Source organism: Bos indicus x Bos taurus, chromosome 18 (assembly GCF_003369695.1).
Source record: "Bos indicus x Bos taurus breed Angus x Brahman F1 hybrid chromosome 18, Bos_hybrid_MaternalHap_v2.0, whole genome shotgun sequence".
NCBI classification, from domain to species: Eukaryota; Metazoa; Chordata; class Mammalia; order Artiodactyla; family Bovidae; genus Bos; species Bos indicus x Bos taurus.
Genome location: NC_040093.1, coordinates 2,661,380 through 2,675,707, shown reverse-complemented (window position 1 = coordinate 2,675,707; position 14,328 = coordinate 2,661,380). Strand labels below are relative to the sequence as shown.

Genomic DNA, 14,328 nt, shown 5'->3' with positions numbered 1-14,328 from the left:
ACCTATTTGTTGATGTCGCTCTAGCACACAGGCTCTCCGTTGCAGGGTGTGGGGTCTTTAGCTCAAGTGTGCCGTGTCTGGATCCCTGGCCGCTGATCGCGCTGGGGCCCCTAAGTAAGGAGCACCGAGTCTCAGTCAGGGGCCAGCAGGGCGGCCCTCGGGTGTCACGTGCAGAGGCATGAGTCCCAGCCCTTCGCAGGTCGGTCCTCGTCAGTAAAGGAGGCTCCGTTATTTGCTTCCTCAGCCCTTGCCGTCTGTCGTGAGCGTCTTCCCATCTGACACTTACGACAGATACCACACTGGCCCTCAGCACAGGCCCGCCTCTCCTGAATCTCCCTGTCTGCTCTCTATGCTGCACTCTGAACCATTTCCTCAATGCTATGCTCCGACTTCATATGGGGCCGCTCAGCTGCCTTCTTGGCTGCATGACTTTTTAACGTGTTCAATCTATTGTATTGTTCACATTGAAAATTCTCACCTCTTTTCAGTGACCACCTGTTCTTCTACAAAATAATCCACGTGCTTGCCTCCCTTTATGTTTCTGTGACGATGGTTCCCTCTGTGTGTCCACATGGGTGGAAACCTTCCTCCGACCCCGAGATGATCCCCACCGCCGGGGCCACATGGCCTACCTCTCCTGCTTTGCTGTGCTTCCCCTCCATTTGGTGAACTTTCTTTCTGCCCTTGTCTGTGGCTACGTGTTTCAGAAACACTCTCCAAGCACGTCTCAGAGTTAGGAGCAGAGGAGGCTCTGGGTGGGTACCACACTCACCCTCTACGTGCAGTCTCAGCCTGCAGCCCTTCACATCCACCCTCTCCTGCCATCACCTCGTCTGGAAATTGACCATGACGATGGCAGGAAGAGCCCGCAGCCCCTCTGAGGGCTGGGGTCGGGACAACATGCAAAGGAGGAACCTCAGGTGCCGAGAAAGGGCACCGCCGCCCCAGGTACATGAGCAGCGGGCACACGTTTACAGGAGTATCTGTTCTCCATCAGAGTGAGAGCTCTGACCCAAATCAATACCCCCTAAAGCTTGCAGGTGATGACAAGATCGGGAGGAGACTGTGCCCAAGGACCCCGAGGCCCCGAGGAGGCAGGAAGTACCCAGGGGCTTGTTCCCAGGAAGGTGGGCTGGACGGTGATTCGATAAAGAGAGACACCCCTGAAGGGGGTTGTGACGGGGAAAACCCAAACTCTGGGGCAGGGGAGGAGTCAGTTTCTATCCTTACTCCCTGAGCATCTCCTTTGGGTTCTCAGCCACATGGACTCCACTCAGCCCAGGGAGACGCTGACTGTGTGTCCCTCATAAAGAGCAGACTTGTGGACTCAGAGGGGAGGGAGAGATGGGACGAATGGAGAGAGTAGCATGGAAACGTGCACACCAGCACGTGTAAAACAGACCACGGGGGATGTGCCATGTGACTCACAGAGCTCACACAGGGGCTTTGTGACAACCTAGAGGGGAGAGAGGTTGTAGAGGGAGGGCATGTTTCACATAAGGCCGATCCATGCTGATGTATGGCAGAAACCAGCACCATATTGTAAAGTAACGGTCCTCCAATTAAAAAAAAAAAAAAAAGTGTCTCTGGGGATCTGAGTCCTGCGGGCAGCAGGGGCTGGCATCCTCTCCGAAGCATCTCCAGGGCCTGGTGACCCCATCCACAGTGAGAACCCCACAGGGATTGCTATCGGTGGGCAGAGGAGGAAGCAGACCCCGAGGTGAGGCTTGCAGAGGGAAGGCCATGTCCTGGATGCCCTCTATTGGAAGGGGCGTCTCAGAAATACACTGGGACTGTAATGGGGATGACGCCAGGCTTTCAAAAAGAGGCTGTTCCCCTTCCTGTGGGAACGCTGAAGTGACAGCCGCGTGATAGGAAGCCCCAGCCTTGCAGAGGACACACCCTGTGGTCTGTCTGTCCGGAGGACACCCAGGTCTCCTCCATCCTCACAGCCTGGACCGCAGGGAGGAGACACCATGGCCTCCACGCTCCTCGCCCTGCTCTGCCTTGGTGAGATGAGGAGGGGAAGGGGGAGCCCTGGTCTGGAGGGACCCCCCAGCCAGCCTGCTCTGTCAGGGGACCCCAGGGCCCAGGAGGCTCCCGGGGTGGAGAGGCGCTGCTCAGAGCTGAGGGCACACCTCTCACAGGGCGCTCTCTTCCAGGGCTGAGTGTGGGCCTGAGGACCCAGGTGCAGGCCGGTGAGTCTCTCCCAGGGCCCAGCTCCCTCCTTTCATGAGGACAAGGTCACCTCCAGGCTGCGGGCAAGGGGAGGGCAGCTCAGGGCTCACGGAGGGGGAGTCTGGGAGGTCTGGGCTGAGAGCTGGGGCCTGGCGGGGGCGGCTGGTGAGCCCACATTTGATTTCCTTCCAGGGACCCTCCCCAAACCCACCATCTGGGCTGAGCCGGGCTCTGTGGTCTCCTGGGGGAGCCCCGTGACCATCTGGTGTCGGGGGACCCTGGGGATCCAGGAGTTCCATCTGGATAAAGAGGGAAGCCCGGTTCTCTTGGACAGACAGAAACCCCTGGAGCCCCGGGACAAGGCCAGGTTCTCCATCCAACACATGGGACAGGACCACGCAGGGAGCTATCGGTGCTACTACAGCACCCCCACTGGCTGGTCAGAGCGCAGTGACCCCCTGGAGCTGGTCGTGACAGGTGACGGACACTCGGGGGCCTCAGCCTTTGCCCTCTGGAGGGGTCTGCTCTCAGGGGGTGTCCCTCTCACAGCCCAGCCCTGGGGAGGGGAGGGAAGGGTGGGGGCCCCACAAAACCAGCTGCCTCCTTCTCTCCTAGGACTCTACAGCAAACCCAGACTCTCAGCCCTGCCAAGTCCTGTGGTAACATTGGGAGGGAGCGTGACCCTCCAGTGTGGCTCCCATCAGGGATTTAACATATTCCTTCTGACCAAAGAAGGAGAAGACAAGTCCTCTTGGACCCTGGCTGGACAGCGAAGCCCAGATGGGTGGACCCAGGCCCTGTTCCTTGTGGATCCTGTGACCCCTGGACACGGGTGGAGGTTCAGATGCTACGGCTTTAGCAGCGTCACCCCCCGGGTGTGGTCCGCCCCCAGTGACCCTCTGGAGCTCCTGGTGGCAGGTGAGGAAGTACCGTCCTGACCTCCCAACTTGCTGAGGCACCAGGGTGGGCATTCGATGCTTTTCTACTGGAGCTGTCCCAGAGGAGAGGGTGGGGTGAGGGGGTGGGGCTCACAGGACAGACACACAGACTGCAGACGGTGAGGCCTGGGGACCAGAACAGGAGAAGGGGCTCATGGGAGGAGTCGTCCCTACAGCCTAGTCTCCGCAGGGGTGTCTGGCAATGAGATGGGGAGGGCAGCTTGGAGCTCACAGAGGGGGAGTCTGGGAGGTCTGGCTGAGAGCTGGGGCCTGGTGGGGACGCCTGGTGAGCCCGCCTCTGATTTCCTTCCAGGGACCCTCCCCAAACCCACCATCTGGGCTGAGCCGGGCTCTGTGGTTCCCTCGGGGACCCCCGTGACCATCTGGTGTCAGGGGACCCTGGAGGCCCAGGTATTCCATCTGGATAAAGAGGGCACCTCAGTCCCCTGGGACAGACAGAAACCCCCGGGGCCCGGGGACAAGGCCCAGCTGGCCATCCCACAGATGACGGAGCAGCACGCAGGGAGCTATCAGTGCTACTACAGCACCCCCACTGGCTGGTCAGAGCCCAGTGACCGCCTGGAGCTGGTGGTGACAGGTGAGGGACTCTCGGGGGCTACGGGCTCTGCCCTCAGGAGGGGGTCTGCTCTCAGGGGGTGTCCCTCTGACAGCCCAGCCCTGGGCGGGGGGGGGGAAGGGGGAACCCCACAGATCCAGCTGCCTCCTTCTCTCCTAGGATCCTACAGCAAACCCAGCCTCTCAGCCCTGCCGAGCCCTGTGGTGACCTTGGGAGGGAGCGTGACCCTCCAGTGTGGCTCCCATCAGGGATTTAACAGATTCCTTCTGACCAAGGAAGGAGAAGATGAGTCCTCTTGGACCCTGGATGGACAGCGAGCCCCCAACTGGCAGACCCAGGCCCTGTTCTCCGTGGGCTCTGTGACCCCCGGGCACAGGTGGATGTTCAGATGCTACGGCTTTTACAGGGACACCCCCCAGGTGTGGTCGGCCCCCAGCGACCCCCTGGAGCTCCTGGTCCCAGGTGAGGAATCCCATCCTGAGCCCATACATTTGTGCAGACAAGACAACTTACCGGGGTCTCTGCTCCCAGGGGAGCCCCTGTGAGAGGGTGGGGAGAGGAGCGTGGGGCTCACAGGACAGACACACAGACTGAGACACGGCGAGGCCTGGGGCCGGGCCGGGAGAGGGGGGTTCATGGGGAAGCGGTCCCTACAACCGACGCGTGTCTCTCCCCAGGGCTGTCTGGGAAGCCCTCCCTCCTGACCTCGCAGGGCCCTGTCATCACCTCTGGACAGAACCTGACCCTCCAGTGCCGCTCTGATGTCAGCTACGCCAGATTTGCTCTGTTCAAGGAGGGGGGACAGGACCTCCCCCAGCGCCCTGTCCGGAGGCCCCAGGAGGGGCTCTCTCAGGCCGACTTCCCCCTGGGCCCAGTGAGCACCGTCCAAGGGGGCCGATACAGATGCTACGGTGGACACGGCCTCTCCTCCGAGTGGTCGGCGCCCAGTGAGCCCCTGGAGCTGCTGGTGGCAGGAGAGGAGCCAGCGGGTCAGTCGGGGACCAGACTCTGCACAGGCCCCACGGGGGAGCCCCAGGGATGATGCTGGGACCAGGGGGAGGGGTCCCGGGGAGGGACAGAGAGACGGGGTCGGGGAGGGGAGAGACTCTGAGAAACAGAGACTGCGCTGAGGGGCCAGAGAGGCCCACAGAGTCTCGCTCAGAACCTGGGCCGGCGGCCACACCCCCTTCCTCTCTGCAGGACGGCTCAGAGACAGACCCTCCCTCTCGGTGCGGCCGGGCCCCACGGTGGCCCCCGGGGAGAATGTGACCCTGCTGTGTCAGTCAGGAGAGAGGACGGACACTTTCCTTCTGTTCAAGGAGGGGGCAGCCCATCGCCCCCTGCGTTTGCGCTCCCAGGACCAAGCCGGGCGGTACCAGGCCGAGTTCTCCTTGAGCCCTGTGACCTCAGCCCACGGGGGCACCTACAGGTGCTACGGCTCACTCAGCACAGACCCCTACCTGCTGTCACAGCCCAGTGAGCCCCTGGTGCTCGTGGTCTCAGGTGAGGCCCAGTCTGTCCGTCTCACTCAGCAGCTCGGGGCTCTGCCCTGGGAGCGCAGGCCCGTGGTGGAGGAGGGGGCGCTGAGAGAGGGGCCCCCTGAGGAAGGGGCCTCGCAGCCCGCACCCCGCCCCTTTCTCCCGCACTGGGGTCCCGGAGGGGCAGGTGGGCAGTGCGAGGGTCTTCGGGAGGCCACAGGGCCGTGCAGGGCAGAGGGGAGTGAGATGCGGACCCCAGGTGAGCCCAGGGCACCTCTTCCTGGGCTCAACCTCCCAAGGTCACATTCTCCCAGCCACAGACGCAGATTTGAACCTATGGACTGTCAGGGCTCTATGCTCAGGGGAGACAGCCCAGCCCAGGGCAGTGTGGGAGCTGGAGGATCTAATACCCCCTCAGATCATCAACACAGACTGCAGGGGCTCTGGGCTGCCCGGTGAACGGCTAGGGGTCGGGGGGCCAAGGCTGGGGGAGCAGGGCTGTGGAGGGGGAGGCGGCCCCACCCCCACCCTTTTCCTGACCCCCAGCGGCCACCAGGCATCCATTGCATCAGCTCCACCCCTCAGTGGAGTCAGAAACTGCAGAGAGGGGAGCAGGCTCTTGGGAACGTGGTGGCGGGTCTGGGGAGGAGCAGGGCTGAGTTAGGCCCCGGTTCAGGCGTCTCTGGAGACACTGATGTGGACTCCCTCACCGTCACGACACCCCCGTGCGGGCCTCAGCTTCTCCCGGTGTAAAAGGAGAGACCCGTGCCCCAGATCTTAGATTTCCTCAGTTCTGACCTGGGTGTGACCCTGCATCGGACAAGGAGCACAGGGAGCCCCCGAGGAGGTGACTGTGGGGGGCCTGTCCCCTCTACTGCAGCGTGTGGGGAGGGAGGGGAGGACCCAGAAGCCCCTCCGTGCAGCCTGCCCCTCCCCCCGCCCCGCTGCGGTAGGGGAGGAGATGGGACAAGGGAGGACCCTCAGCTCCAGGTGAGACCCTCGGACAGGCCCCTGCAGGTGAGGGCCCCCCAGAGCAGAAAGCTGGTGTCCTCCTGGGGGCCAGCTCAGGAGGAGCTCAGGGTGCCCACGGCCCTGGTTCCAGTCCCGGCTCTGCCACCTCCAGGCTGGGTCACCAGGGCCTCTGAGTGATCTCCCTCTCTGTGCCTCAGTTTCCTCGTCTGTAAAACGGGTGGGATGGGCTGGATGTGGATGCATAGACCCCAGCACGAGTCTGCACACAGCAGGTGCCCAGCTAAACGGCACCCTAGGCTCACTCAGGCGTCTCTGGTGCCCCAGGCCTCACGTGCTACCTGAGTGTCCTCATCGGGGTCTCGCTGACCTTCATCCTGCTGCTCCTCATCCTCCTCTTCCTCTTCCTCCGACACCGGGGTCAGGACAGACGCAGGAAGTCTCGTGAGTAGGGAATGGGGTGACTCGGACCCCTGGAGGCCTTAGGGCATCAGACAGAGGGAAACCAAGGACATGGGAACAGTCAGCTTAAAATTTTTTTCCTACCATGTGGAGGTTCCTTAAAAACGAAAAGCAGAATTATCATATGATCCAGCAAATCCACTGCTGGGTATATGTTTCAATAAAATGAAAACACTAATTTGAAAAGATACAAACATTCCAATATTCATGTAGCCAATTTACAATAGCCAAGATATGTCAGCAACCCAACTGTCCAGCACAGATGAATGAACAGAGAAAATGTGGTGTGTGTGTGTGTGTGTGTATATATGCCCACATATACATACAATGGAATATTACTCAGCCATAAAAAAGAAGGAAACTCTGCCATTTGCAACAGCACACATGAACCTAGAGAGTATTACGCTTACTGAAATAACTCGGAGGAACATAAACGCTTGATGATAGCATTGGTACATACTGAATCTGGAAAATAATACAAAGGAACATATATGAAAAACAGAAACAGAGTCCTTGATACAGAAAAATAACTAATGGTTACCGGGGGGTCGGGCAGATGAGGGGTGTGGACTAGAGACACAGACTACTGTGTATGAAATAAGCAAGAAGGATATACTGGATAGCACAGGGAATGTAGCAATTATTTCGTAATAACTTTAAATGGAGTATAACCTATAAAAACATTGAATCATATGTTGTATGCCTGAAACTAATATATTACAAATCAACGATATTTCATTAAAAAAATTTTCCAGAATCTCAAATCTGAAAATCTAGTGGAAAAAAACACCCACGGTCAGCCCACGTGCACTCATTTAAGCCATTCCCCTCCTTCTCAATGTCACGAACTGACATGCACCACGAACCCAGGCTGCCTTCTCTCCTCCTGAATCCCACGTGGAGGGCGGGGGCACCATGTCCCGGGGGCCGAGCCTCTGTCCCGAGACCCAGCCCAGGCTGAGGCTGATTTCCAACCTCCGACAGGGGCGGCAGACCCAGGGCCTGAGGACAGGGACCCGCAGAGCAGGTAACTCCCGCCCCAACACCCCCAGAGCCCCACCCACACCACCCCACCTTCTCCCCCTGACACAGTGTCTCCTCCTCAGCTCCAGCCCAGCCACAGGCGCCCAGGACCAGGCCATCTGTGAGCAGGAGAGGCGGCGGCCCACGGGAGGGCACAGAGACTTCTGGAGGCAGTGGGGGGGATGCTCAGAAGGATGGGGGACCGGGGCTGGGGACTGAAACCCCACACAGCACTTTCAGGTGCAGGGTCGGGGGGGCACAGAGACCTCTGGAGGCCGTGGGGGGGATGCTCAGAAGGGTGGGAGACTACACAGCAGCCCCCCACCCAGGCTGCAGGGCGGGGGCTCCAGCCCTGAGGCTCTCTGAACCCTACCTAGCGGTGCCCTCTGCTCTGCTGCAGATGCTGCCGTGAGCGACACACACTCTGAGGTGGGGCTACAGCTGGACCATCGGGTGAGACCCTTGCTCCCGTCTGGCCACCACAGACCTCCTGTTGCCAAACTCAGCCCAGCGCACGCGTTGCTGTGCTCACACCCCAGCTCCAGCCACGCCCACCCCACCCCTCCTTCCCGGCTCCCTGGGTCCTGCTGTGACGCCACCCTCCCCTTGCCCTGTGACCTCACGGCCCCTCTTTCAGGGCGCCATGTCCTCTGGCTGACCTTATGGTGTAGGGGTGCAGCCCCAGGTCTCATGAGGATGCGTGCATCAGTGGATGGCCCACACGGCCCAGGCCCCCCTCCTTCAGCCCCCAGCAAAGGGCACGGGAGAGCGGGCGCGACCCCCCAGGCCCTGCAGGTACGGCAGGCGCTCAGCTCGTGGTGAGAGGGGCCCCACGCCAACAAGCTGGCGGAGTCCCAGAATGCAAGGTGCTGATGAGGAAAGTAAATCAAGAGACGGCACTGGGCGCTTGGGGCGGGCAGACTCGGGAGGAAGGTCCTGAGGCAGGAGGGACGCGCTTTAGCAGGAAGACGGCTGTGTGCCAGGCCAGATGAGCAAGAGGTCCGGGCTCAGACAGAAACCAGGGCTGCACAAAGCTCCCAGAGGCTCCTGGGCATCAGGAGGCCCCTGGAGTTTCCACCAGGAGAGAGAGCTGACCTGACCCGAGGGCGGCGGACCCAGGAGGCACCTGTCCTGCCTCACTGCCTCCCTCCAGCACAACAGGCGGGAGGCAGGCCCCCAGGAGGGGACGGGCGCCCTGTGAGCCCCCGAGATCACTAAGGCGGGAGGCACCCCCTGTCCTCCCGGTCGGGGGGATTCCGGGAAGGATGGACAGATGCACAGCAGATGGGTGCCTCCTCTCCAGGCCCCCAGGCACCCCATCTCACACACCTTCCCCCCTGCAGGCTGCTACATCTGAAGCCCCCCAGGACGTGACCTACGCCCAGCTGAACCACTCGATCGTCAGAAGGGGGATGGCCGCACCCCCGGCTCCCCCGTCAGGGGAGCCCCCAGCAGAGCCCAGTGAGTACGCTGCTCTCGCCGTTCGCTAGCCCAGGAAGGACCCGAGCCCAGGCTCCCAGGACCAGATCTCAGACCCCAGGAGGCACGGGAGCTGCCAGCAATGGACACCACCTAACCACAAGCAGCCAGTACCTGGGCTCCTAACAGACCACCAGGTGCCCCGGGGACCCTTTCCACTCAACTGGTTCTACCCTCAGAAACAGCATCCTGGACCCCCGGTGGCCCAGTGGTTAAGAGTCTGCCAGCCAATGCACAGGACATGGGTCTGATCCACTTGCTGCCGGACAGCTGAGCCTAGGGGCGCTGCAGCTGCCGAAGCCCTGGTGCCCAGAGCTTCCTCTGAAGCTCTGGTGTTCCTCGAGAGAAGCCCGAGTGTGAGCAGTCCGTGCACAGCCAGGCAGCAGCCTCCACTCGCTGCAATCAGAGAGGGCCCACACGAAGCAGGGAAGATCCAGCACAGCCACAAATAAACAGATTACTAAAACACTGAAAGGCATGTTTCAGTTTCCTTAAAAAAGATAATTAATATCCTCATTTTATAAAGAAGGCAACAGACTCTCAATTATCAGTGATTTTGAAAAAGGTCAGCACATTACTCCAAACGAAGGGAGGAACAGGGAAACAACAATGACAGGGGTAGCTACCACTGAGGACAAACAAGGAGAGGAAAATCAGAAAAGCCAGAAAGCTTCGTCCCTGAGGGCGTGGATCACACTCACACATGCTAGGCACAAGGACCAAGTCAGAAAGAGAGAAGGTGTTGCTTTACCACCATCAGGACACGATGGCAGGTCCTTCAGACTTTAGAATGGTAAAAGCTTCATCGAAGGACAGTTTTATGCTATTGTAGTAGAAAATGTAGATGACACAGACCAAAAGCCTCAAAAATAAAATTTATCAAAATTATGGACATAAGGATAAACAGAAAATCTGAATTGTCCTATATGTTAAAGAGTCCAGAGAGTTTCACAGGTGAATGCATCTGAACACGTGGGCACTCATGAAACACACACTCGTACACACACCTCCAGAGCTTACTCAGAGAGGGGAGAAGGAAGGAAGGGCACACTCCACAAAACATTTCACTGTGCCAGAGAAACCTGAGACCAAACGGTGACACAGAAACTGCAAAATGGGGAAATCTCAGGAAGCTCTTTTTCCCTGGTTTGTTTTCCTAAACAAACACTCACAAAGAGGATTCATCAGTAAATAAAATGGACCACATGTCACGCACATGCACCTATTTTTTTGAAGAATGTGTGGTTGGTTTCATCCACAAAAATCCATCAATACAATTCAAATATTAAAAGAAGAAATTTTAAAACATCATGATAACAGATGAAAAGTTTTCTGATAAAATATACCACCAATTTATAATGAAAAAGTCGTAAGTAGAAGGGAATTTCCTATCATTTATCAAAGCATCTTTTAAAACCTGCACTAGAAATCTATTTTTTATGTTTGTTTATTTATTCATTGTTGCTGTGTGGGCTTTTCTCCAGTTGCAGCGATTTGATCTCTGGTTTCTCTGCCTTTTCTAAAACCAGCTGGAACATCTGGAAGTTCACGGTTCATGTACTTTGAAGCCTGGCTTGGAGAATTTGGAGCACTTCTTTACTAGCGTGTGAGATGAGTGCAATTGTGCGGTAGTTTGAGCATTCTTTGGCATTGCCTTTCTTTGGGATTGGAATGAAAACTGACCTTTTCCAGTCCTGTGGCCACTGCTGAGTTTTCCAACTTTGCTGGCATATCGAGTGTAGCACTTTCACAGCATCATCTTTCATCTTTCAGAATTTGAAATAGCTCAACTGGAATTCCATCACCTCCACTAGCTTTATTCAAAGTGATGCTTCCTAAGGCCCACTTGACTTCACATTCCAGGATGTCTGGCTCTAGGTGAGTGATCACACCATTGTGATTATCTGGGTCATTAAGATCTGTTTTGTACATTTCTTCTGTGTATTCTAGCCACCTCTTAATATCTTCTGCTTCTGTTAGGTCCATACCATTTCTGTCCTTTATCGTGCCCATCTTTGCATGAAGTGTTCCCTTGGTATCTCTCATTTTCTTGAAGAGATCTCTAGTCTTTCCCATTCTGTTGTTTTCCTCTATTTGTTTGCACTGATTGCTGAGGGAAGCTTTTTTAGATCTCCTGGCTATTCTTGGAACTTTGCATTCAGATGGGAATATCTTTCCTTTTCTCCTTTGCTTTTCACTTCTCTTCTTTTCACAGCTATATGTAAGGCCTCCTCAGACAGCCATTTTTTGCATTTCTTTTCCATGGGGATAGTCTTGATCCCTGCTCCTGTACAAAGTCACAAACCTCAGTCCAGAATTCATCAGGCACTCTATCAGATCTAGTCCCTTAAATCTATTTTTCACTTCCACTGTATAATCATAAGGGATTTGATTTAGATCATACCTGAATGGTCTAGTGGTTTTCCCTACTTTCTTCAATTTAAGTCTGAATTTGGTAATAAGGAGTTCATGATCTGAGCCACAGTCAGCTCCTGGTCATGTTTTTACTGACTGTATAGAGCTTCTCCATCTTTGGCTGTGAAGAATATAATCAATCTGATTACGGTGTTGACCATCTGGTGATGTCCATGTGTAGAGTCTTCTCTTGTGTTGTTGGAAGAGGGTGTTTGCTAGACCAGTGTGTTCTCTTGGCAACACTCTATTAGCCTTTGCCCTGCTTCATTCTGTACTCCAAGGCCAAATTTGCCTGTTACTCCAGGAGTTTCTTGACATCCTATATTTGCATTCCAGTCCCCTATAATGAAAAGGACATATTTTGGGGGGTGTTAGTTCTAAAAGGTCTTGTAGGTCTTCATAGAATCGTTGAGCTTCTTCAGCGTTACTTGTTGGAACATAGACTTGGATTCCTGTGATACTGAATGGTTTGCCTTGGAAACGAATAGAGATTATTCTGTCAATTTTGAGATTGCATCCTAGTACTGCATTTCGGACTCTCTTGTTGATCATGATGGCTACTCCATTTCTTCTAAGGGATTCCTGCCACAGTAGTCGATATAATGGTCATCTGAGTTAAATCCACCCATTCCAGTCCATTTCATTTCGCTGACTCCTAGAATGTCGACATTCACTCTTGCCATCTCTTGTTTGACCACTTCCAATTTGCCTTGATTCATGGACCTAACATTCCAGGTTCCTATGCAATATTGCTCTTTACAGCATCAATTTTGTCAATTATACCACAGTAAAGTTGAAAAGCTTTTCTTTCATTTAATTACACTAGGCACATTGGGAGTTATTCCATTGCTCATTTTAGGCACTTGATCTCGTGCTTAAAGTACGTATTTACATTTTTATTTCTGAACACGTATGCATTCTCCTCCTCCTTTAGAAAAGACAAAGTTCTAACGGTGCTTCACCTGAACTCTGGGCACTCATATACACGTGTGTGGGCATGTGCACGTCTCTCTCCATGCACACGTGTGGGTGTGCTTGTGCGTGCAAGTGTGTGTCTGTGTACTTCTCCAAAGCTCATTTTCGGCCATGCGTTCCTCTCTGTTGCATCTCACTGTCTCTCTGCCATCTCTTAGTATCCCTTTCTGTGTGAAAACAGTCAGTATCTAAGAACTTGCACCTCTAGAAATGCCTTCTCTCACCCTCATTCTCTTTTAACAAGTTGCTTGAGAACACTCTATTTGGAATCCAGTGTGTGACTCAAGTACTAGGAGAGGAAAACCCTTGTCAAGGTTAAGGGCCCCATGCCCCCAGAGCCCACCTCCTCTCTCAAGACCTGGCGGGTTGAGTCTGAGGCACGGCCCACAGCAGGAGGCGGTGCCGAACCTCCTGGAAGCTGGGGATGTGCTCTGCATGAAGCTCTCACTTCTGCCCCTTGCAAGTATTCCGACTCAGGGGGAACTCTTCCTGGTTAATTCTCAGGTGGAACTCTTCCTGGTTAACTCCCTGACGGCATGGCTCCAGTATCCTTTAGCGCCCCGTTTTGGTAGGGGGCAGTCTGCTCCCTGTGGGCTGGTCATTCTCTTGATAATCTGCGTTTTCCACAGGAAGTAGTTTCAGGACATTTTTAGGGCCTCAGCCCAGTCCGCCTTGATTTTTTTTTTTTTTTAATTTACTTAAAAGAGAATTAACTGTTTCAAACTGTATAATTCAGTGCGAAGTACTTTGTAAATTTAACCTTCAGTTTCTCAGTTTACTATGAAAGGTCATAATATGGATGTTACTTTTTTTACCATGTAGTTAATTAACCTATTTGTTGACGTTGCTGCCCCACACAGGCTCTCCGTTGCAGGGTGTGGGGTCTTTAGCTCAAGTGTGCCGTGTCTGGATCCCTGGCGGCTGATCCCGCCCGGGCCCCTAAGTAAGGAGCGCCGAGTCTCAGTCAGGAGCCCAGCAGGGCGGCCCTCGGGTGTCACGTGCACAGCATGAGTCCCAGCCCTTCGCAGGTCGGTCTCCTCAGTAAAGGAGGCTCCGTTATTTGCTTCCTCAGCTGTTGCCGTCTGTCGTGAGCGTCTTCCTGTCTGACACTTACAACAGATACCACACTGGCCCTCAGCACAGGCCCGCCTCTCCTGAATCTCCCTGTCTGCTCTCTGTGCTGCACTCTGGACCATTTCCTCAATGCTGTGCTCCAACTTCATACCGGGCTGCTCAGCTGCCTTCTTGCTGCATGACTTTTTAACGTGTTCAATCTACTGGACTGTTCACGTTGAAAATTTTCACCTCTTTTCAGTGACCACCTGTTCCTCTGCAAAATAATCCATGTGCTTGCCTCCCTTTATTTTTCTGTAACCATGGTTCCCTCTGTGTGTCCACATCGGTGGAAACCTTCCTCCGACCCCGAGACGAGCCCCGCCGCCAGGGCCACACCGCCGACCTCTCCTGCTTTGCTGTGGTTCCCCTCCATTTGGGGAACTTTCTTTCTGCCCTTGTCTGTGGTTACCTGTTTCAGAAACACTCTCCAGAGTATGTCTCAGGGTTAGGAGCAGAGGAGGCTCTGGGTGGGCACCACACTCACCCGCTTCGGTGCAGTCTCAGCTGGCAGCCCTTCACGTCCCCCCTCTCCTGCTGTCACCTCTTCTGGAAATTGACCATGACGACGGCAGCAAGAGCCTGCAGCCCCTCTGAGGGCTGGGGTCGGGACAACAGGCAGAGAAGGAACCTCGGGCGCAGAGAAAGGGCACTGCTGCCCCAGGTACATGAGCAGTGGGTACACGTTTACAGGAGCATCTGTTTTCCAACAGAGTGAGAG

General features: G+C 55.6%; 1 protein-coding gene across 8 annotated transcripts in view; it reads left to right on the top strand.

Annotated features, from left to right (window-relative positions):
• Positions 1 to 14,328, top strand: part of LOC113875937 (leukocyte immunoglobulin-like receptor subfamily A member 6) — a 131,758-nt gene that overhangs the window by 76,747 nt on the left and 40,683 nt on the right. For 3 of the 8 annotated variants that reach the window (XR_003506359.1, XR_003506360.1, XM_027514652.1), the window contains exons 1-11: positions 1,811 to 2,010; positions 2,163 to 2,198; positions 2,371 to 2,655; positions 2,794 to 3,096; positions 3,430 to 3,714; positions 3,853 to 4,155; positions 4,371 to 4,682; positions 4,894 to 5,196; positions 7,587 to 7,629; positions 7,709 to 7,746; positions 8,026 to 8,078. Coding sequence is in view for 6 of the 8 variants with exons in the window: in XM_027514652.1 (XP_027370453.1) it covers positions 1,977 to 2,010; positions 2,163 to 2,198; positions 2,371 to 2,655; positions 2,794 to 3,096; positions 3,430 to 3,714; positions 3,853 to 4,155; positions 4,371 to 4,682; positions 4,894 to 5,196; positions 7,587 to 7,629; positions 7,709 to 7,746; positions 8,026 to 8,078 (1,995 nt within the window). In the remaining 2 variants the exon portion in view is untranslated. Of the gene's footprint in view, positions 1 to 1,810; positions 2,011 to 2,162; positions 2,199 to 2,370; positions 2,656 to 2,793; positions 3,097 to 3,429; positions 3,715 to 3,852; positions 4,156 to 4,370; positions 4,683 to 4,893; positions 5,197 to 7,586; positions 7,630 to 7,708; positions 7,747 to 8,025; positions 8,079 to 8,968; positions 9,579 to 14,328 lie in introns of those variants that run through there. The other 5 variants (XM_027514653.1, XM_027514650.1, XM_027514657.1 and 2 more) reach the window with 5 other exon arrangements.